Source organism: Corvus moneduloides, chromosome 2, assembly GCF_009650955.1.
Source record: "Corvus moneduloides isolate bCorMon1 chromosome 2, bCorMon1.pri, whole genome shotgun sequence".
Lineage (NCBI taxonomy): Eukaryota > Metazoa > Chordata > Aves > Passeriformes > Corvidae > Corvus > Corvus moneduloides.
Genome location: NC_045477.1, coordinates 114,039,445 through 114,062,380, shown reverse-complemented (window position 1 = coordinate 114,062,380; position 22,936 = coordinate 114,039,445). Strand labels below are relative to the sequence as shown.

Sequence of the window (22,936 nt, the reverse complement as noted above, 5' to 3'; positions counted from 1 at the left end):
CAAGCTAAGTCTCTGTGCATAAACTGGAAAGAACTTAGAAGGTTCAAAATATTCCGAGAAACGAGATTAAACCAAATGATTTTAGATATTGATGCCTGTCCTGGGTTGCAGTGTATTCTATTACCATCCCCATCAGCTGTTGAAATCAGGTGGGGCAGTGTTTTCCTTGCCTCCTCCCCCCAGACTATCTTTCTGTTAATTGCCCATCATTGTCCTGCCGCCTGACTCAGAGATAACTCCCTCCGGATTATCTTCTGTTAATGAGCCTAATCAACACTCTGCCTCATGACTTGTTACCCCATTGTGAGATGCTCCACCCAGAGGGAGGAACCAAGCATCCCATCGTGGATATAATCTGAGGCTGAACACCAGAGACACCAGCTTCCCACTGGATTTCCAGAGGACAGGAGCTACACAGCCACCACTGGACTTCCTGAGGAAGAGCAGACTGTTTTACTACAGGATCACTGCTTCAGAGGACTGCAGCCACCATTCTACCAGACTGCTACCACCACCCTGCCTAACAGGGTGTCAGGTTGTACCTTGACTCTGTCAGTTTGACAGTGTTTTCTTTTACCTTTTTTTCCCCTTTTCTTTAATTTCCATTAAATTGTTATTCTGACTTGGTGCCTCCCACTGATTTGTTTTCAAACTAGTACAATGCCAAAAAATGGATGTATTTTATTTAATAGTAAAAGAGGCAAAGAGAAGGGAAGAGCAAAGAAAGAGAGAAAGAAATGGAAAAAAGAAGGGGGGAGGGGGGAACAGGGAGAGGTGACAGGGGTTAGGTGGAAACATAGCACCCATCCAAGGGTCCCAATGATGTCTCGTTGCTCCCCTCCATCTGGTCTGCTCATGGTGAGGGTCCCCCATCGCTGCCGTGGCCACGCCACCACACGCCAAAGAGTGCAGAATCCCGTGGATTAATACACGCTGTGGGCCAGGTGGGAACGCCCACGTGTCTCCCTTGCAGGGGCCGGCTTGACACTGTCCCTTGCAACACTGAGGGTCTGTTGCACCATCTCTGGTGCTCTGGTGCAGGGTCTGGGGACCCCTTTGAGGGGGGCCCCTGTGATGGGCCATGTCACCCCCTTCTGCTGTGGATAAGCTTCCCCTCCCCGGTGAGGACCCCTCAGCTGGGCTCCTCTGCACAGGGGAGGATGGGCAGTCACTGCACCTCTGACCACAGGCTTTTCCCAGACACCCAAGGCCTTTCCTCCCTCCACCCTTTGGTTCAAGGGTCTGTGCAAGCCTGGCAGCTGATAGCCCTGGGGCTGTGGTCTCCCCACCTTGGAGGTGTCAAGCTTGTGCTTTGTGAATGTCCCCAGCCTTGAATTTGTTACTTTAGCTTATCTTCATCATTGAGCTGTGTAAGGCCTCAGTCAGGGCCCCATTCAGAGAGAGGTAGTCTTCTTTGCAGCTTTTCTAATACTGTTTTAAAAGTCCTTTAAGAAAATGTTTAAGTCATAAACTATAATATTTCAGTCTCTGACAGCAGGTATTAACCTCCAGAGGTGAGTGGTGGTCCTTGGATTTGTTGGGAGAGCCAATGTGAGAGTCTATTAGTTCCCATTATAGTGTGGCTGCGTAATGTGCAAACAGGACTGGCTCGAATTGAATTGTGACTGCACACCGGTGTCACATAGGTGAACAACAACGTACTAGTAGTGAGTATCAGCTGCTCCTGGGCTGTGCTAGACCAGTACAGGGATATGTAAAGACTTTGAAAAACCTTGCTAATTAACCTCATGTTAAAAAGACCTCTATAAATTCATGCAAACTTGTGCTGGCAATTACAGTTTTAGCAATGGAAAATTAGAGTAGTGCAGCTCCTCTACTCTTTCTACTTTTCAGAGGTTTAACCACTTCAGAAAATACCATGTGTGTTTTGCCCCATTCTCAACCTGCAGCACATCCAAGTTATCAAAAAATTTTTATGCTACTCCAAGCATTTTGCTTCTTTAACAATAGTTTCCTAAGTCCCAAAGCTCAAGTTCCTTACTTTTTTCTCTTTGGAATGACAATTTCTTTCTTAGGCAACAGTGGTTATAAAAGTAAACTGCTATTTTACCAGCAAGGTGAAGCAGAAGTACTTGATCACTGGCTTTTTTTTTTTTTTTTTTTTTGGCACCCTTTTTCCAATTCATTTAGTAACTGGTTCTCTACTTAAAACTATGCTGGGTCGTTTTGATGAATGCCTTTGAATTTTCCGCTTCAGGTGTATGAAACCCAGAGCAAGACTTTGTAATTTTATTGCTGTTCAAATATTTGTTGTCAAACTTTATTATTAGGTCATTTACTGGACTATTATCTGTGTATTTTTTCTACCTCTACTCACGTTCTTAAAATTAGAGTAAACTTACACCTATGCAAGACTAGGAGAATGGAGAGTGAAACTGCTCTTGTATTTTTTTTTGACTGAAGAAAAAACATTCTTCTAGGCATAAAGAAAAAACCATAACGTATGCACATAATCATGTGTATGCCACATACATAGTGATCTATTCTTTAACTTTTCCTCTCTAAATGGTATCCTCAGCAGATGTGCCCAAACAACCATGAAGGACACGTTTAAAGTTAGATCAAATACAGCTCACACTAATATATAAGACTTCTGTCAGAAACTTCTAGGAGAATCAGGAATATTTATTACAGGAAGTGCAAACCTGCTATACAACAAACAGACCAAAAAAAAGGAGAAAATAAAATAGAACATAAAAATAAAATAGAAGTACTGCTTGCTATTTTAAACAACAACTACAATGATGTTGAGAAGAAGAGAATATGGGAGAAGAAAACTTTCCTTGAGTTTGGAGACATTTTATTTTGGGTAATGATGAGGTCTCTCTGGAACTAAACCACTTCATTCATGAATTGAATGTTCCTTGGATGTGATGAGCAGTTTTGTCCAAGTGTAGATATATTTATACTAGATTATTTGTAACGGACTATAATACTAATAGAAATAGCATAAAGATTTGGTGAAGAATACTTTAAAAAAAATTAAATGAACTGTTTCATTGAACTTGTAGGCACAGCAGCGTTGGATCCAGATTATTGTGACAATCTAGTTTTCTTCACAAGTTTCCAACACAGACAAAATCTCAAATACTCTTCCAAGAGACAAAATTTCAAATACTCTGGCTTTGGGAAAAGGTCCCTAATGGTCCCTAATTTTTATAAATTAGAAATGAGAACTAGATGCCAAAATTTCTTTGAGTATAGGGACCAAAACATTTAAGCATTTACTGCACATGACAGTATAAGCCAAAAGATGCCTATGATAGCTATGAAAATGTAATTAGGTATTACTTCACAGAGTGCTTAAGTCTATGCATGAGACATTGCTGATTGCCTTTGTAAATGTTTATGAGTTCTGTAACTGAGAGGTTATTTTGTAACTTTTTAATAGAAGGGCTTTAATACAGGATACATCATTGTCCAATAAATAATTCCTTTTGGCATTTATTTTTATTTAGTTTCAGTTACTTAAAGGCCTTTTTATTAAAGATTCAACATACATTTTTCTGCAGAATTAAGTACATCAAAAATCAAAACTAAACATTTCACAGCACTGCTTTATATGTAAAGCTTTCTAATAAATCTTCAATTTTACAAACATCGTAGCAGCAAAAAAAAGGCAGAAAAAAAGGCATAACATGATCCATCACAAGCACATTTTCATGAGGAAACCCATGACAAGATTTTGCACCATTCACGCGTATTTGTGTTCCCAGGAGGTAAGCAGGTCACTAATTTAGTAAGTACTTATCAGCAAATAAGCTTTCAGGTTTTTCAGTGTATTTAGAGTGCTGACTTTCAGTTTTGCTTGAATAGATTATAAAACTAATTCTAAGATGAAACCCAAGCTTTTTAATCAACTGTGACAAAAGCCTATATGCAGTTTTGAATAGCACTTCTAAAGATGGAAATAAATTACCTCTTTATTTTCAATACCAATAGAGGCTCATTTTCCATTTACACCATGTGATTCTTGTTCGCTGAGGGAGTTGCCATAAATTAGTTAGGGCAAATGAAGTCTGTAGCACAGCCATACCTCCTTTTTGCTTCAAAGCCATCATTTTAAAACATAAATTATCATAAGGAAGGCTTTTATATACTTTTCTGACTGTTTATTCATTTTGATTTATAGAATAATTAAAAGATAATATGAGAATCAAAATCCTACATAGCCAAAAAACTGGTTTTAATATAGGATAGGTCATTCACTGCGGTTAGATTAAATAACTATTTTTTTCAGGGGGGATAGTGTTTTGGTAGACTTTTACAAACAGCTCCCTTACCTAGCTTACTCAAGCTGTAGAAATAGTTCTGATGCATCACAAATGGCAGCCAGAATGTAACATGACCTGGAAAAAGCATGCATGGTTTTGTAGGACTTAAAAAAGATTTTAATCCAGAATGTTAGATTTTCTCCTAAAGTTTTAGATCTTTCTTGCCAAGGAATAAGATTACCAACCTGAAAGTTGGGATGTCTTCCCATAAAATCTTTTGGTCCTATTTTAATATTTATTAGGTTGTTTAAATTAATGAAAATTGTGGATAAAGTCTAATTTTGAACAAGCAGGTGCTTGTTTCAGCTTGTAGTTGACGGTAAGCAGCTGCCTCAACATGACTAGCAACAAGTCTGCCTTTAAACATGAATCTAAAAATAGATCAGTATATTTAAGTGGAATCAAAGCATACAGATGCCTTTAAGGATAGATAATCTATCACCCAGAACTTCCAAACTCAGACTCTGATCGCGTTTGAGAGTCTATTATTAAGTCAATAATTTGCTGAAATGGTCTTTTAATAATTGTCACTTATCCCATTAAAATATATTGTTCATATTAAAATGTAATTTCTAACTGAAGGCCTCCCTAGTATTTTAATTAACTACCTTCGCTTTTGACAAAATCTAACCAAATAATTCCAGTAGCATACATTAAAAACACAGTATAAGATTTTCCATGGGTGACTATAAACTGAGTGAAACTTGCTTTCTGGGACAAGAATTGACCAACAAGAGTTGCCAGTTCTTGTTTAGTATCATTGATCCTGACCACACTCTCTTCATCCTTAGGTAACAATGTACATTCTACATATATATATATACACACGTATGCACAGACACATATGCATCCCAGAGAATGACTTTAAAAGTTACTTGTCGAACATTCACTATCAAAACCAGCCAATTCCTCTTGTTGCTTGTTTTGTGTTTTTTTTCTTCTTTTAAGCACACAGTATGTTACTAAGTTTTGGGAATGGTAGTTTCCACTGATGTTTAAAGAAGTGACATACTTCAAAATTCACAGAGCGTGTTGAATGCAGGTTTTGCAGTGCTACAGGCACCAGTGTGATCTTCTAAGAGTTCTCCTCTGCATCTGAGCTTAAAACACACATGTACTGTTGCTGAAATCAGGGAGAATTTTAGCTGCAGAGATTCTATGATTCTGTGTGATTAGAGAGTATTGCAAATCAATCTCTTCGCTATTTGGTCGTTGAGTGATGAAGTTATTTACTGTGACATTTAGGGGCCTTGGTAGAAAACCCTCTTCATGAATAGAATAATTGTTCTGGGAAAGAGGTATATAAAACTTTTTTTCCCCTGATTAACATGATGGAATAATTTTATAGAAAGAATGTAATATATGTTGCTCTAGAGTCTGACCTTGATTTGGACTTCAGGAGTTTAAATACTTCAGTAAATTTTGTGATTAGATTAGCTTCCTGGAGACCAGATCTGTCTCAAACAAGATTCCTGTTTGTCAGGAAGCAAGACCCAAAAGCAGAATGATAGTAATTGTAATGCAGGGAAAGCAGGGAATTCTTGCTGGAGACTCTCTGAACTAAACCAACAGCAGTGCTGCAAACACACACACATGTGTGTAGATATATATATATAGGTGTAACAGGTAGTGTTTGCAGAACTGGGATGAAGATTTTTTTACTTAGCCCCAAAACATGAGGTCCTGAACACTAAGGAACTATGCCTGCTCATAAAGTCAATCAAATCTGTTAAGACTTCTAGCACTGATGTTAAGCATACAGTCTTGCTGGGTCTCTAAAACAAAGTAGAACAGATTCAGCATTTAGTTAAGATAGCGTTCTTTCTCTTGTCAAAACACAGTAATGAGATTTTGGCTACTGATAGAAGCAGTCTGGAGTGACAAGTGTCAGTCATGAAATTTTTGTCTCTGTCCTCATTGCCTTCCTTCTACATTGCTGTTATGGAAGAACAGTGATCATAACTTGGACAAAATGAGGTAAATTATCTTCCCTCCATTTTGGCCTCAGGAACAGACAGAAGAGGAGCCCGAATAAGAAGAGGGAAACAGCTACACTGTCTCCTCACATGGGTCACAAGACAGAACAGAGGAGGCACTGTATGGGAGGCTCTGGATCAGCTGTTGAGAAGTGCATGAATCCCATTTGAAATTCTGCAATGCTGTGCATGTTATGGGGGAGGAGAAGGCGTGCAGGAACTGCCACCTTCCCAAAGCACCAGAATGCAAAAACCAAGTCAGCTTAAAAAGGAGAGGCAGAGGCCGACAAACCAAGACAGAGGGAGACAGACACAAATTACCGAATGTCTGGATTGCTGTGGGACTGGGAGAATCTAGTTGATAGCTCGGGAAAAACTTGGCAGTGGGCGGTAACAGGGTACTAAACAGAATAGTAATACTGGAGGAGAAACTACAGGCTCTCCTCACTAGCTGGTATAACCCAGCCTGCAATTTGATCTCAGACAGGTTGTCTAGCAAGAACCCCTGTGGTGGGAGCCAAAATTGCATCACTGGAAGTTTGCGAGACTTGGCATACACCAGGGGCAACCAGAGGGAACTGAAAATGGGAATATGGACAAAGAAATATGATATCTCTCCCCTGAATAATCCAAGGACAATTTCATGTGTTTTCTGAGTAATGCTTTTTTATTATCTAAGGCTGGCAATACTTCATTCTTTTCCCACTCACTTTGTTGAAGTAATAAACACTGATCATCACTAACAAACCTTAAAAATACTTTTGGAATTATCAGATTATGAAAAAACTCCATGTCTACTTAATCTCTTAAGACTCTTTATGAACAACAGGAGGGCAGAACCCAGCCATGACATACCCCCTGTGTGGACTGTGTGTCCCACTGCTCCACATGAGGACAAGCCCCTTTCCTCAGAATATACCACCACATGCCTTGCTGCCTGTAAATAGTTTTCCTCTAATTGTTCATTGTCTCTGACCTGGTTTTCTTACCTAGTTTTATTCCGTTTAACTCTGTTATCTTCAAAAGAGTACATTTCTTGCGATATACTCTGGAATACATGAAGAGATGCAAGTCCTTTATCTATGCAAGTACAAGTGAAGGCATACAACCTTTCTACAGCTTATCCTTAATTTCCTGTCCCTCTGTATCTGTTTATGAATTATCTATGAATTGGTGTTAAAGCTGAGAAGCAGCTAGGCTACATTTGTATTAAGTACACTACATTGTTGTCCTATAAACTGGCAAAAACAGGTCATTATCTGCTTGTCTGTATTTTAAGGCGCAGTTTTTAAGAGCTTGGGTTTCTCTTGTAAGGAGAGCGGGTGTTTAAACACATCCAAGAACATTTATTTCCTGTGCCTGGTTACTTTCCCCATGAGGTGATGCAATCTGCTTGGGGGCCTGGAGAGACGAGGGAAACAGCATAAAAGGCAGGTCCTGAAAGTTGGTGCGGAGAGAAAATTGAGGGGAAGGGAATAATGGTGGGCTGGAGGCAGCCATCCAAATTGACACTTAATGGAAGGTTGCAAGCAAGCAATGCCAGCAGGAAGCGTTTTGTCCCTTGACTGCAGTGAGACGGGACAAAGATGCGCCTTTCCTGTATTAAACACAAGAGGAAATGTTTTCCTGTGTCCTGTTTTCCTGAAAAGGGATGAGGGATTTGACAGCCTGCAGGTGCCAATACGCTGCCCCTCGGGTGGCTTTGGAGCAGTGCCACTGGACGAGGTATTCAGGACCTTCGCTCCTCCGAGGATGAACTACAAAGGAGGAGGCAGAAGACAAACTCTAGCGCGTTTGTCCTTTGATCCCTGCGACAGGGCTGGCACCCCGCGGGGCAGGCACGGGCGCTCTCCGGGCTCAGCAGGGCTGCGGAGCACGGGCAGCTCCGGCGGCACAGCCCGGGCACACGGGCTGCCCTGACCCCTCTGCCGAGGCAGCGAGGGCTGCTCGGAGCCGCAGCGACGTGCGGCTGAGTGGATACCCCCCGGAAAAGTTGGCACCCCGCCGCTGCCAGGGACAGGGTGGCTCCGTCCCGTCCGCCCCCCCGCTGCCGCAGGCGGTGCGCGGGGGCCGCTCCTGTCCCGGGAGGGCCATCGCCCGCTAATTGCGCCTCTGCGTCGGCCGCGGGGGCGGGGGCCGGAGCCGCCGCCCCGGCGCTATTTCAGGGCGGGCGGCGTCACTCCACACCTGGCCCGGCCCGGCCCGGGTCCCTCCGCCCGCGCTCCCCCGCCTCCTTCCGCAGCTCCTCGGGCATGGCTGAGCCGGGACGCCTCGGCCCCGCTGCCGGGGGCGAAGCGGCCGCCGATGAGTTCCGCGATGTCATCCGCAGCCGCTCGGGTAGGCACCGCTCCGCGCTCCCTCCGCCCGGGCGGGCGGGGGTCCCTCCGCAGCCGAGCGCAGCCCCAGCGCGGGCAGCGCGATCCAGCGCTCGGGAGTTTTATTTAGCAGTGCTTTGCGAATTTTTTTTTTTTTTTTTTTAGTAGCCCAACTTTTCCGTTCGTTCTGCGGCATAGAAGGGATTCTCCCACCGGCTCGCTGGGCGAATCGCGCATCTCGGCGTGACGGGCGCGACGCTCGTGTCCGTGTCCCAACAAATGAGTGTCGCCTGTTGCCGTGCGGGTCCCCCCGGGGTGTCCCCTACCTTGGGCTGTGCTTGTGCCGCTTGTGTTGACGGGCAGGTCGTTAAAGCTGTAAATGGGAACAGCTGTAAGGCTCCCCCAGAGGATAAAGTTTCAGGTGCCTGAGCCCTCCTTTTTTTTTTTTTTTAGTCCTGGAAAGAAACCAAATCCGTGGTAGTAAAAATATTTATAGACCATTCAGCATTTACTCATTTGCAGTGCGAGTGCATGTGGAGCTGCAATTTAAATTAACTCTTCTCGAGGTTCTATGTGCTTGCCCACTAAACAAGCCTTAAAATAGTGATGTCCTTAGACAGTTAAATGACTTTTAAAAAATGATCTCTCTTATACTTGTGAAAAACAGCAACAAAACACTTGTCATGCATTATGGAATAATTAGGGCTGGTATGGAAATCTTAATCTTTAAGTGTTTGGGTGGTAGTAAGTAGAACTTAAGTTTTCTGTGATAAATTGTGTGAATGTTGCTTTTACTCTGGTAAAGACACTCTTGCAGCAGTATTTGGTGCTTTCCCGCTGAAGTCTCAGTGATGCTGTTCCTGAAGTTCTCTCAAATGCTACCAGCCTATTCCTTCATCTCATAATAATTGCTTCTTCTTCAATTTGGTGTTTAAAAGGATGGGTATTACCCATGTAGGAGTAGGAACTGGTGAAGAGTTAGGTGGCTGTTTGTTTAATTTTTTTTTTTTTTCCCCAAAGACCTTTTGGCTTCTGTGTCATGTCTTTTAACTGGGTTTCTGCGCTATGAGAATGTGAAAGAAAAAAGTGTCTATGTCATTCCTGGTTTGGCTGGTTGTGTTACCTCTTATAGCAGCACATGTTCCCTGTTCCATACTTAGCTCACTTACAGTTTAGGGGATGTAAAACGCAGACTGAGTGCAACACAGAGAAAAGCCCCTTTCACTTAAAGGCTTGTCCTGTTGTGTATAATGAAGTATTTGCACAGTTGCTGATTGGAGATGAGAGAACTTGAAGATTGTAAGAAAATATCTTCAGGTCCATGTAATTTCCATAAGTGAAGTTGAAGGCAGTAACTTTACTGCTAGATGCTTACAACTCTGAACTGAGTGCTTTCTTCCCACATTTTTTTTTTCCTATAGCTAGTAATTACTCTCAATGTTCAGTTTGATTTCCCACTTTAAAAATTCATAATTGAGAACAGACGCTCTCTGAAAATCTAGACAGGAAATGTTACCTATGCATTTCCTAATTATCCTTTATACTCCCTGCTTCACTTGGAAGGTCTGTTTCCAGATTGACTTCAGTGACAATATGTTATTTGTATCATGGTAAGTGTAAGATCTCAAATGGCTCTAAAATGTTTTTCAAGTTTCCTGCTATAAAGTAGTATTAGGATTTAGATGTTAGCAGTAGACATAGAACAAACATTTTTGCTTCTTAATTGGGCACAATTCCCTGGTGTATTGTCTATGATGAATAAGAAATAATCAGTTTAAGAATCATAGAATTGCCCCAGATGTTTATAAGCCTGGAGAGATAAGGAAATTCAATTTCCATGGTAATATTCATCACAGGTATACTTTTTTTTTGGTGGTACACCCCGCAGTTATCTCTTACTCTACTTATCTTTTGTTGTTATTATCCAACTTTGAAATGCATTGATTAAAATCTGACTATGGATTTGGGGAGCAGTAATGAACAAGAAATTAACACAACTGTTGGTGCAAGCAAACTGAGAACAACTTGGTGAGATGGTGTTTACAAGCCTCCTGGTGGGTTCTTTTGGGCTTGGGGTTTTTCTGTAACCTATGACCTAGGTAAGGCATTTCTGTAGTTAGGACTCTCCATTTGGACATGCATTCTTGAAAAAAATTGGGTTGAAAGTCTTAGAGCTTCTCAAGAGTGAAATGCTGGTACAGCATAATCATAAACACACCTTAACTCTGTAGTGATGGTGAGGAGACTGAATTGTTCTTAGGAGGCACTTTCTAGAACTGCAGAAAAGATTTTGGGATCCAGTAAGGAAGATCTTGGTGACTGAAAATGAAGATAGTGTAGCAAGCTTGTGGAGATTTAGGGCATCAGGTACTGGAGGAGCTTTAAAAGATTGTATTCCACTTGTTTTTCACTTTGTTTATATTAATTTCATGCTTCAGGGGTCTGCTGCTTTTTGACAGCTCCTGGATAGGAAGTTTGACCTTTGGCAGGTGTAGGTCTTGTCTTCCCATGCAACCAGAGAAAAGATAGGGTAGAATATGTTGCTGTATTTGCCGTATAAAAATATTCCATGCTTGAAGATTTAAGGTCATATTCAAAAGCTCAGAGCACCAATATTTGATTGAGATGAAGGGCTGATGCAGATAGCATTAATTTGGGCATCCTGCTGCCAGTTCTAAGTAAAATAATTGAAGAAAGTTATGAGGATTCACTTTGTGTAAGGCCAAAATTTTAAAGTTTGTTAGCACAATTTACAGGAAAGAAGGCTCTGTCAAATATTTTTCTGTACAAATTTTATTGATCAAGTGATTTCTTGCAGTATATTGCAACAGACAAAAAATAGCACTGGCAGTAAAATACCTACTAAATTGTTTAAAACACACAAAACATTTGTATTGCAGAAGTTACCATCAGGGAATTGTAACAAAATTGGGTTTTCCTTGTTGCATCTCTCTGGGGATAATTTCAAGACACTAATTCATCATTTTTCACTCATACAGAATGGCTTGAGTTGCCTGAGCATTGAAGAAGATTCACACTTATGCAGAGCTTAGGAGTGAGGAATGTGAGCTGTGCTGCCAGAGAGAGGGAAGAATTTAGTGGCCACTGCAGGGGCTCTGTTCATCATGTCCTCGTCATGTGATGACATAGGGAAATGGGTGTAGGAAAGTTTATTTTTGACTCTTGTATATGGCATGGCTGATTCTAGTATGAGAAATATGTTGGAAAATATCCACAAAACCTGAAATTCAAGGTGAATGTCTATGGACCTTAGCCAATAATTTGTTTTAAGCCTTTTATGAGGTGCTGCAGAAGTAACTTTATTACTTTGACTTTCATGGCCAGAAAATCCTGAATGCTGAATGCCTACTAGGGGAGGGAGCAATAAGGAAGGAGAAGTCAAAGCTAACAAATTTATTTAAAACATGTGATACCTTGCACAGAGAAGACAGTTAACCTCTGGGGATAGATTCTCCATATCTAGAGGTGTTTGGTCCAGCATTTAGTACTTTTTTTGTAAGGTTAGCTTCATTCAAATGCAAGTTACTGGATTCAGTATGTAAGAGCCTGTTGTAAAACATCAGTCCAGTCATTTATCTTATGGTCTCTTCTGGCTACAATGGTATTCATTTGTATCTGCCTGGCTCTTCAGTTTAATGCTTGCTATCCAAACTGGGCCTTCCTCAGACCTGAAGGACCACCCTCTTTCTTTCTGGTACGAGACTGAGACTGAGCTTTCTCCTTTTCCCCTGTGCAGGGGCACTGGTAATTCTTAAAATACTGGTGTTAAACCAGAATCATCCAGGTCTTGAGCTAAGATTGCTCCAGAGAGCTGTTGCAATAGTATTAGCAAAGACACAGTGTAAAACAACTGCAGATGTGAATGTTACAAGCTACAGTCACTTTCCAAACCATTAATAAGCATGCCAGTCTAGTAAGTGTGGATCTCTAATGTATTGTACTTGATGTCATGCTTGTTGGACACATGGAGACCATGCTTTGGGAAGTGGATGTTGCAGAGCTTAATAAAACCTATCTTTGTTATTTAATTTCGTTGAAGAACATGTGGTTTCTGTTTCTCAGAATGTCTTTCCTGTCTGTACAGTTAAATAGCACCATCAAGTCTCAAATGCATTTGCATGCTTGCTTTGTTGAAAGAACACATTGAAAAAAAAAAAGTAAGCGCAACTCAAAGCAGAAAGTGAGTGGTTTTATGCAATAAAAAGAAATCTGCATGCCATAAGTACTTTCTCATAAATTTAATGAAGATTTAGATTTTATTACTGTTTCAGAACTTAGTAACTGTAGTCATGATTAGCAGCACAAAGCCCTCTAATTTCTTCAGTTCATATGCAGCCTTCAGAGAAGTGCTTAAGACCTCATTTGTTCTTAACTTATAGCACAAAATTATGCAGATCTGGAGTAAGCTGCTGTTTTAACTTGATGACTTTGCTTAGAAAAATGATTTGGCGTGGCTTAGGGTTTGAGAGTAAGAGCTTGATCCTACCCACACTGCCTTCTGTTAAGTTGCATGTCTTGAAGTTCTGACTGGAAGACTACTATTTTGTTCTTTATATACAGCATAACAAAGCAATTGTTAGGAATTGGCACTAAGCAGTGTTAACTGAGTTTCCAGAATATATGCTTGCTTTTTGTACTTTAATGCCATTAAAAGGTAAAGCTACAATGTGTAGCAGTGAAAAAAGCAGTTAAATTGACTTATAGCGATGGTTCTCCTTTTTTTTTTTTTCTCTTCTTTGCTCCCTCTTTCCTTCCCGAGCGTCATTGATGCATAAACTGCAAGTGACCAGAACTGTTAGCGCGTATTCCAAACTGGATGATTTGAGTGGGTGGTTCTTCCCTTCTTTCTCAAGCATCTAGAGACCTGAGAGAGTTCCCTGGGCTCCTCAGTGCACAGGGAAGAGCACAGGACATGCTCTGCCTGTTTGGCCGAAGTCGCCCTCCACACTATGATGGCCAAGGGGATGTTGACACTGTGTCTGAGAAAACAAACGTATTGACAACTGTATCTGCATAACAAAGTGTGTACCGTGAATCTGAGGTGATTGCTGATGAGAGGAACCTCATCTGCCAGCAGGGCTGTGCTGAGCACTGCGGTGCTCACATGCCAGGGGATGCTCACATGCCCGGGGGCTGGCACAGAGCGTTCCCTGTGCCCAAGGGCACGTGCTGCTGGCTGGGGTGACACGGCATTCCCGGAGCACTGCTGGGCGAGCAGGTAAGTGACAGCTCTGCTGAATGTATCCCAGCTCTAGGGGCACGCTGGTGTGGCATTGCTACCCCAGCTGCGAAGCGTTGGATCCCCTTCAGAAATAAAAGGAATGCCTTCACGGCTGCTGGAGTGGAGACTTGGCTCTGATGAATCACAACTGGAGCTCGCAGTGAGGGGAGACTTGTACGTGGTGTCTCTATTCCTGCAAGTGCAGCATGTGGGAGGAATTGTGGATCTTGTCCAAAAAGGCTTTAAGCTGAGTGAAGCTACTGGATAAGGGGAAAGTACAGGGTCATGGTTATAAGGCTAATGCATGTGTCAAAATACATTTATACATATAAGTACATTATACAAATAAATTATACCTTATTTATACATAAATATTTTTACATACAGAATTTGGGTTTGGAAGGATATACTTTCATATTGCTTAAAGGGGGAAAAAAAAAAAGGCTCTGCTGATGAAACAGAATTAAAACGTGGATATAAACTGTTCAGACTAATTCCTGGCCTTTCCAGTTCATCCATGGTTTTGTGGGACACTTGTAGTTTGCAAAGCAACTGTAGGACAAAAGCTGCTAGTGATGTGGTAGTAATAGCCTCCTGTACTTCATCCTACTTCAGGACATAGATTAGCTGGACCTAATAAGTAGAATGAACTAGAAATTTTTTGTCATGTTTACAATTACAGCATGCAAAGTTGTCTATGTAGAAGGTGATTTTTAAATATGTGGTTTAGATGGGTAAAATAATTTAATCACTGAAATAAAATTTTTCTTGAGTTCAGGGCTTCATTGTGTGCTTTAAACTGTTGTACTCAAATTAATCTTTTGCATTTTTTCCAGAGAAAATTAGATTACATATGTCCTCTTGCTGAAATTAAGTTTTCATCTTGTTTTGGCTCTCTTTTATTTTGAGGTATTTCCATTATTTCTATTATGCTTGACAGGCAGCATTTCTTTTTATCAGAATGAGGACCTAACCATCCACTGTATGATCTGTTCATTGTGGTGTAGCAGATGCCTTACTCCGTAGGACAAAAAAATTGACTTTTGGGGAGTTAGGTGGATTTTTTCCCCCACCTTTTTAAGGATTTAAAAAGCATGGGATCTGGTATGTTCAGAAGTGCTGATCACTTGCAGCTTCTGTTACTTAGTCATTTCAGTCTGAGCAGAACTGGAGGGGATGAAAATCATTCCTAAAGGTGTTACCAAAATGTCTCGAAACTTAAATCCTGTTAAGTAGTAGTCTTTGATCAAAAGTAAGCATTTCTTTTTCATTTCAATGGTAAAAGGTCATCCAAGCAGTAGTATATTTAAGTTACTAAATTTAATAGCTAGCTCTTTAAATATCTTTTTTTAATTGCCTGCCTTCTGTATACTGTTGCCTTGGCAACAGTATTTTTGTATGCTAAGAACTTCTGATATTTCAAATGTAGATCTAAAGGAATACTATGTGTGTCTTAAACTAGCTTTAGAACTGCGGCATCTGTAAACAATTACCATTTTAGCTGGTTGAGTGTGAATATTTTGGTTGTGTACGGCAGCTGATTCCGTCCTGTGGCTAAGTGCTCACATCTCGTCATTAGCTGTATACCCATTGGACATGAAAGGTAATGGGTTTATTTTTATCAAAGGGATCTCCTGCAATAGGAATCTCAAATTGGCAGAATTTAATTCAACACTTTTTCTTTCTCTCTTTTCAAGTTAAGAAGAATTCACTGACTTGAATGAAGTGGTGATTTGTTTGTGGTTTTCAGCAGTGAGGGGAAAAACCCACCCTGGCATTAGGTAATTTTGAAGTACAAATGTCTTCCTGGAAAAGGCTAAAATATCTCCTATCATGGTACCAGTGTCTCTGTGGTGCCCCATCCACTGCTGAATCTCTGCAGTTACTTTGAATAGAGTCCCACCTCTTATATCTGAAACTCTATGAGCAATGTGCTGTTTTGTGTAACCTGGTAAATATTATACTGAATGTCAAGGTTAGTTTTTTGCTGTCCTTATCCTGTGTGATTGGTATCAAGAAGACAATGTGATTGAATTATGCTGCAGGATGCAATCAGATGCCATAAATAGTATTATCTACAAAGAGTCTTGGAAGTGGTTGCTGGACTGCTCTTAAAGTGCACTTTGGCTTGGTTATTGAAGCCATAGATTGGATCATAATTTTGAAATATAAACCTGTTTATTAGAGAGATGATACACTGTTTAACTAATTTATTGTTTAGAATAATGGTCAAATTGTAAAGAGATATATACATGAACTAAAGCAAGTTTATATGTTGTTTGGAGCTTGCAAAAGCTGCTTTTACCTTTTGGTCAGCCAGTGTATGAGGTCCTTATCAAAGAGGAAGTACACTTATCAAATTATTTAGGGTGTTTGCCTTGCTTAGCAATTTTCATTTCCACCTTGTTGTACAAGGAGAAAAATAAAAAAGTGCAATATATACCAGTCTCTGCCCAAACACAGTGTTCTATCCAAGTTTAAGATAATCATGTAGGGGAGGAGGACCTGTAAAGAAAGTTCGTCCAGAAGTTTTCACTAAGTCACAATGGTCCCAAATAAGCTTCCTGCAGAGATTGTCTGGTATTGTTTTATTTTAGGGAATGTTATCTGACTTGTATCTTCAGATGATGTATTAACAAGTAATCACTGAAGCAAAACCATTATTTAACTATGATTTCATGACTTTATGGTGTTAACTTTTTGCTTGATGATGGAGTCAGCTGTTCTCATTTTCTCTACTGTCAAGGAAAACTTGCTATTTTGGTGTTTGAAATTTATCAGACTGTATACAAATAGATTTATGTGACATTTCCCCTTTGTCAGTGGAAGTAGACTAGCATAATAAATATTGTGTAATAAATTTATATTCAATAGTATTTCTGTTCTTGATGGTCCACATCTGCCATGAACCATCTTCAGGAGCAGGCTTCAGCCTTGCAGAAGGCCTTTAAAGTGTGAAGTATAAGTCTTTTACACCTGTGACCTAAACCTATTTCTTTAGTCCCAAGTGTGCCTTCCAATTGTAGGGGCATCCTCTCTTTAGGCTTTCTAGCATCACAGTAATCGTATGTGTTCCTGAAAAAAACTGGCAGCTGGGAAAACAAAATCTTCTCTACAGCACTTTTGTTTCTGTGGTTTTTTCCCCCCTCACAATAATTAAGCTAATTCAATTAGGCTTTGTGTGATCTCTCCCCTTTAATCTCAAGTGTAATGTTTTGCTGAACACTAGAGGGAAATAACTAAGGATTGGCAATGTGCACTTGCAAAATATTTTTCAGCTGAATGCTAGCTGCCTCCTCAGAACGATTTCTGGTTGTTGTGGATTTAAACAATTATAATTTCATTATCTTGAAACTCTGGAAAAGTGTCACTGATCTCTAATTTGATGGAAATGTCAGTGTGCTGTGGAAAATGTGTGAAACTGCAGAGAACTTGCTGCTTGTTTGGTGTTCTTTCGCCATGGGTTCCTGCACCCAACAGATGAGCAAAGGAAACTTCTACTGTGTAGAAGAAACTTTCTGGTCTGCTTCCTAATCCATACTGGACTCACTAAATTTATGTTAATTCAGTCATATTTTTTCCTTCCTCTTTGTGATGCTGGCAACAGCAATAATGACAGTAGTGTTGTAAGATGCCCTGTCCTCTGGGATGATTGCTGGGTTCTGAGTTGGTTTTTTTCATAGCTGTAAAATCATCAGTAGTGCAGGAAAGAGCTACAGATTGAGGCCTGGTGACAGTGCACCAAAACTTGCTACCTTACCTCTGCATGCTGGCTTGGTCAGAGCTATGCAGCCTGGGCGTAACCTGAGGTTGCTTCTGTTGAGGTAAGTTCTTCAGGTCCAGACTCCAAAAGCAGTCAAGGGAGGATTGATTCATTAGAGATAAATAAAAGAAATACGGAGTACTAATCAGATATAATGTCCTACAGTAAAAATTGCTAAATTTGCCCTGTCCCTCTGGGGGGAAAAAAAACCAAACCATGTTTGAATGTAGCCAGAAGGGTGATGGTCCTTAGGCAGTCATCTCCCCTTCTGCTGAGTTATTCCAATGACCTTGTCTAGAACTGTGGTCTATGGATTTCTACCAGGTGTCCTGCTAAACAGAGGAGTCCACAAATGGAGTGATTTGCATGGCAGAGTAGAAAATTAATTCATCATGATGATTGCCATTTGGCTGATAGTTAAACAGAGGCATATATAATACTAATGCATTCTTCCTGCAAGACTAAGTCAATTAAACTCCATGCAGCTGAGACAGATCCCTTTTCATCAAGATTTCTTTCAAGGCTCATGTGACTTCCTCCACATAATAAATTAGCAACTGGGAATGGAATACCAAAGTCAGTTTCATTCTTTAAACTCTTAATATAAACTCCCTCAGGATACTTTAGGGAAAAAATCAGCTACAGTAGGTTTTTTTCCCGTCCTTAGAAATTGTCTCTTAAAAAAAAAAAAAATCCCCTGAATGACTCATTTAGACTTACGCAAAATATACTGCTAGAAAGTTCTTAGTGATGTGGTATGTCAGGATTTCAGTCTTCTGTCGTGGCAATGAAGAGAAGGTATGGTGCATAGACACATGACTACTGCAGTCAGACAACTAATTCATATTCAAAACATAAGCACTCACCAGGAGGAGTTTAAATCTTCTGCAAATCTAGAGTAGTTTTAAAGGATCCAGAGCTTACCTTTAAGTACTGTGCTTTTGTGGCTCAGCTCTTTAAAACGATTATTTCTGGTTAATTAATATTAGCAACACTTCTCATCTCTTGTAGCTGCTGCAGTTTGAATATTACTTGCAATTTTTAAACTATTTGTTTCCTGAGATTGTTTTGCAAATTATTTGTTGCATATATAATAAAAGGGGAAGTTTTTGAAGTATCAATCTGAATAAACACTGTGAAATCCTAACTTTGTTATGAAAGATGAGTTTAATTCTTCTTGTTCCAAAATGTTACACAATCTAGTATCCTAAAGAGATAAGGCAATATCAATCAGACTGCCGAGGTTTAAACATTTAAAACTTGTGCTTTGTCTTTCATGAGTACCTCTTTCACAGATAGCAATGGAGGATCATGGAGAACTTGATGCAGCTTGCTGAAGTTGCTAATGCCTGTAAGTGAAGTTACAACTTAAGTGCAGATTGTCTCTTTATCAGGGACTGAGACATGTGCAGCCATCAGCAGCCTGAACTGTAGGCTGGGCTAACCTGACATGTTAGTCCTCATTGCTAGACAGTGATCCCAAAATAGCCTGGTGATAGCTGTTGGCACTTCTGGAAGTGGAGTACCATGTGAACAATACTGTATCATAAAAGAGAGTATGGGATGTGGTAGTCATCAAGTGACTAAGAGTAGTGGGTGGTGGGGTTTTCTGGTAAGTGGGATCTTTGTGGAAAAGGGAGAGGCTGGCTTGTTACAAATGTTCTGGCTGTGGTTCCTTGCCAGAGCAGTGTTAACAAAGGAGATATGAAGACTCAAAATAGACAAATGTATTCCCTGTAAATAACACCATGAACCTGTGATGGTGCTACTGTTGGAGTGCTGTACTAATTTAAAAAGAGTTCTAAAGATGTAACTCTAATGCTACTAGAATGGGTGTATTCCATGTACTCCCACCTAGACAGGTAGAAAATTTGTGAAGAAGAAGGCATAGTATCTTAAAATGTAAATTAATTGACAGTGGCTGTGTGGGGAGGAATAGGTAGTTCTCTTCTGTCTCTCATTTATCTATGATACATATATTCTAGCTGGGAAAGAAATGAAAAGTTTAATTTCACTTCTGATTCCTTATTAAGTATTTTCTTGTAATTAAATTAGAATGCTGCTTGCAGCAGTTTACAAAATGCTTGTCAAAGTAAGGAGCAACTTGATGTATTTCTTGTTTTCAGAACTTAAAGAGCCAAAAAAACCTCGGCACTGGAGCTAAACCTGTCTTTCCTTTTTTTTTTTTTTTTTTTTTTTTCTAATAAGCGTTTACCTGTGTAGAAACTGATTTTGCAGGCTTCTCATACAGATGAGTGTGACTGGAATGAGGAGATCCCTTTGGAGGGTTGTTGTGAACCAGGAATTGCACTGGTTTACCTTCAGTGCATATACAGCTTATTTAATGAAGTGATGAGCAAAGTACATAAGCCTGAATACACTAAAAGGGAATGGCAGCTGAGTTTTCTTGATGTAATTATGCCTGGGATTTGATCTGTTTTTTTCCCTGTCCTGGTAGGAAGTTTATCCACTTATTGCTGTTCATAAGAGCTTAAGAATGCTAAATTCAGCCATATTCTTCAATGCATATATTTGTTCATAGATATTCTATTCAAGCACAAACCAAGAGACTTCTGGGTCAATTATTAAAATCAGTAGAAAATGCAGGTGTGTGATATGTATCCTTTTACATATAAAACATGTCTGATGTTTTATAATGAACCAGCTGAATTTTATATAGTGAGGAGTTTTGCATTTGATATCTGTATTTGCCTTACTTGAATGCTGATTTTCTATCTCAGTTCAGGAAAGTTTTCTGGCAATGCCATAGGATCACTCACTTCTAAAATATAACACCACTGCTCAAGTAATGCTCAAGTTAACTTTGAGTTGTTTCATATCACATAATATATCCTACACATGGTGTTGCCTGGGATGCTTGGAGTAGGGTTCCAAACTTCAGTTTTCTGTGAACTGAATATATTTTTACTGACTTCACTGATCAGCATATCTAAGATTTTTTTTTTTTTTTTCCTGAAAGAATACAATCCCAGTGATTTGTGGTTTAGTGCAATGCTGATATATTCAGGTATACGTTTCAAAGCAATAATTGAAGTAGGGTCTTAAGAGAGCTTAATTTTCTTTTAGGATAAGATTAGTGCCTTGCATTATTTAGTATGCATTCATAAGAATGTATCTTAATTATTAGTATATGACCGCTTTACTCTTCAAAACACAAAAATATGAATTCTAATTAAGAGACATGTTTAAATCATTTTAAAAAATCCTCTCAAGCCACAACAACATAAACCAGTACAGAATAGACTTTACATTCTGTTAGTCAGACAGACTTACTGTCTTCCAAGGTACATTAATACATTTTGATTTATAGAACATCATTCCCTGATAGAACAACTGGACCTTGCATCTTTGCTTAACAGATGTAATTCTGAGATATTGCTTCATAATTTTGTTGAATTATCTTGATAAATGCTTTTGTCAGAAATATGATACAGCTGTAATGAAATTGTGGTTCAAAACAAAATTTGCAGTTGTAACACAATGTCAAGAGTACCAGTTCAGCTTGTCTTTTTTCTCCTTTGTCCAAACTTAACAAACCAAGTAACAGTGGAGTTGTGGGAGGGAGTGCTTAAGCAAGATGCAAGTTGTTCCATGTCAATACTGTGTTTACTGTTCAGAATGTGAAAAATGTTATGTCTCTGTTAATGATGAAGCTTGTTCCAATTTTGCCATACAATCATAACTGCTTTTTTAACCATGGAAGAACTGATTTATGTTAAAAGTTGTATATCCACTTGGAGTAGGAGAACTGCATTATAACTGCTTCCTGAGTTTGATGATACTTTATTTGCAAAAAACCGTGTGTGCATGTGTGTAAAAAGACATGCAGGGTTGAAAGCTGTAGACCAGGAATGTACCTTAGAGGTGTGTTTGCTTAAATATTCATCCCACCATCTGGATTCGGTATTCCAGTTGGTACAGCAATGGAGACAAGGGAAAATCTTACATACAGCCATATAACCCTGATGTGCACTATGATGCAGTGGAGACCAAGGCATAGGATAAAAGATTCAAAGCTTTTTTTGCAGAAATTTATGTTGGGGTGCTGCCCCTTTTTCTCAGCATTGCACTCTTGCATCCTTCTGGCTGTGAGCTGCTGTACTGGGAATGTCCCTGATAAAGTGTGATGGTACCAGTAGTCAGAGTAATGTGGGTATCTGTGCTTTGCTTCCCAGGTTGGCTTTTGTCTGCTAATGGACACTGGGTGAGTCCTGCGCTCTGTGTTCCCTCTCTATGATGCAGAAAATACAAAACTTGGAATACTGTTTTGGGAATGTGTGTGTGTGTTTTGGTGGCTCTTTCCTTCACCAGTACCTGTCATCAGAGATGCATTAAGAGTTCTGTTGGATTTTCTAGTAAAATATGTTATCTAGCTGGATAGAAAATTGTAGAGGAGACAAGATGTCCTGAAATATGGAAAAAAATATCATGGAAAATAGACTGTTCTTTCAGCAAAGTAAGCCATCATCCTGGTGAGGTTTTTTGGTCTCTTTTTTTTTCCCCTCTTTGAAGCCCTGCCAATTAAAATTTGGCTATACTGAATCCCTGGGGTTTTTTTAAGAACAAACAATCTCACCTTCATTATACACTAGGAGCTGAAAAATAAGTGTCAACAAGTGTCTGTTTCTTTGCCTTCTGTCCATAAAGTTCTGCTCTCAGGGAGTTGTCTTCAATGATTGGGATTGGCAGCAGAGGTACCAAATTTTTTAGGTTATTGTACAATTTTTATGATGGTTTCAGAGGTAAAGGGACATGTTAGCTTCTGAATGGGACATAGTTTTAATACTCTAGCAAATGTTAGTAGTGGCAGCCCCTTTTGGGGGAATGGGGATTGGGGTGAAAGGAGCAATCTTGGTTGAAGAAGCCTGTGTCCTGTCCAGTGCTACAGAAATGTCCTGGACTTCTTCACCAGGCAACATACTAATAAATTTAACAATGCCACATGAAAAATTAAAGTGAAATCTATAGTTCACGGGAGCAAAAAAAGTGCATGCTTTCCAAGAATGGAAGTGGATTTCACTTGAGTGACCAAAAAAAAGCTAGAAAAACATAGTGAAAAATCATAAAGTACATTTGCAAGATAGGGCATTTCAGCATCATGTATTTCTCTGTAACATACACAGAATACACCAGCTTCAAGGAGCCTGAATCTGACCCATCAGAAGAAGAAGGGCCGAGTTGTGCAGATGGTACTGCAGCAGTGGATGTCAGCTAAACTGGCTCAGTATTCAAAAGAGGAGTATGAGGCTGTAATTTAATTGTATGAAAACTTGAAGAAAATAAACCACCTTGGTTTAAAGAAGTCTTTGTAAATGAATATTTTA

At 39.8% G+C, this 22,936-nt stretch overlaps 1 protein-coding gene across 1 annotated transcript in view; it reads left to right on the top strand.

Moving 5' to 3' along the window:
* The first annotated feature begins 8,458 nt into the window (after positions 1 to 8,458).
* DMD (dystrophin) overlaps positions 8,459 to 22,936 on the top strand; it is a 1,179,964-nt gene continuing 1,165,486 nt past the window's right edge. The window contains exon 1 of the mRNA XM_032100878.1: positions 8,459 to 8,608. Within this exon, the coding sequence (XP_031956769.1) occupies positions 8,524 to 8,608 (85 nt within the window). The 5' untranslated portion in view covers positions 8,459 to 8,523. The remainder of the gene's footprint in view (positions 8,609 to 22,936) is intronic.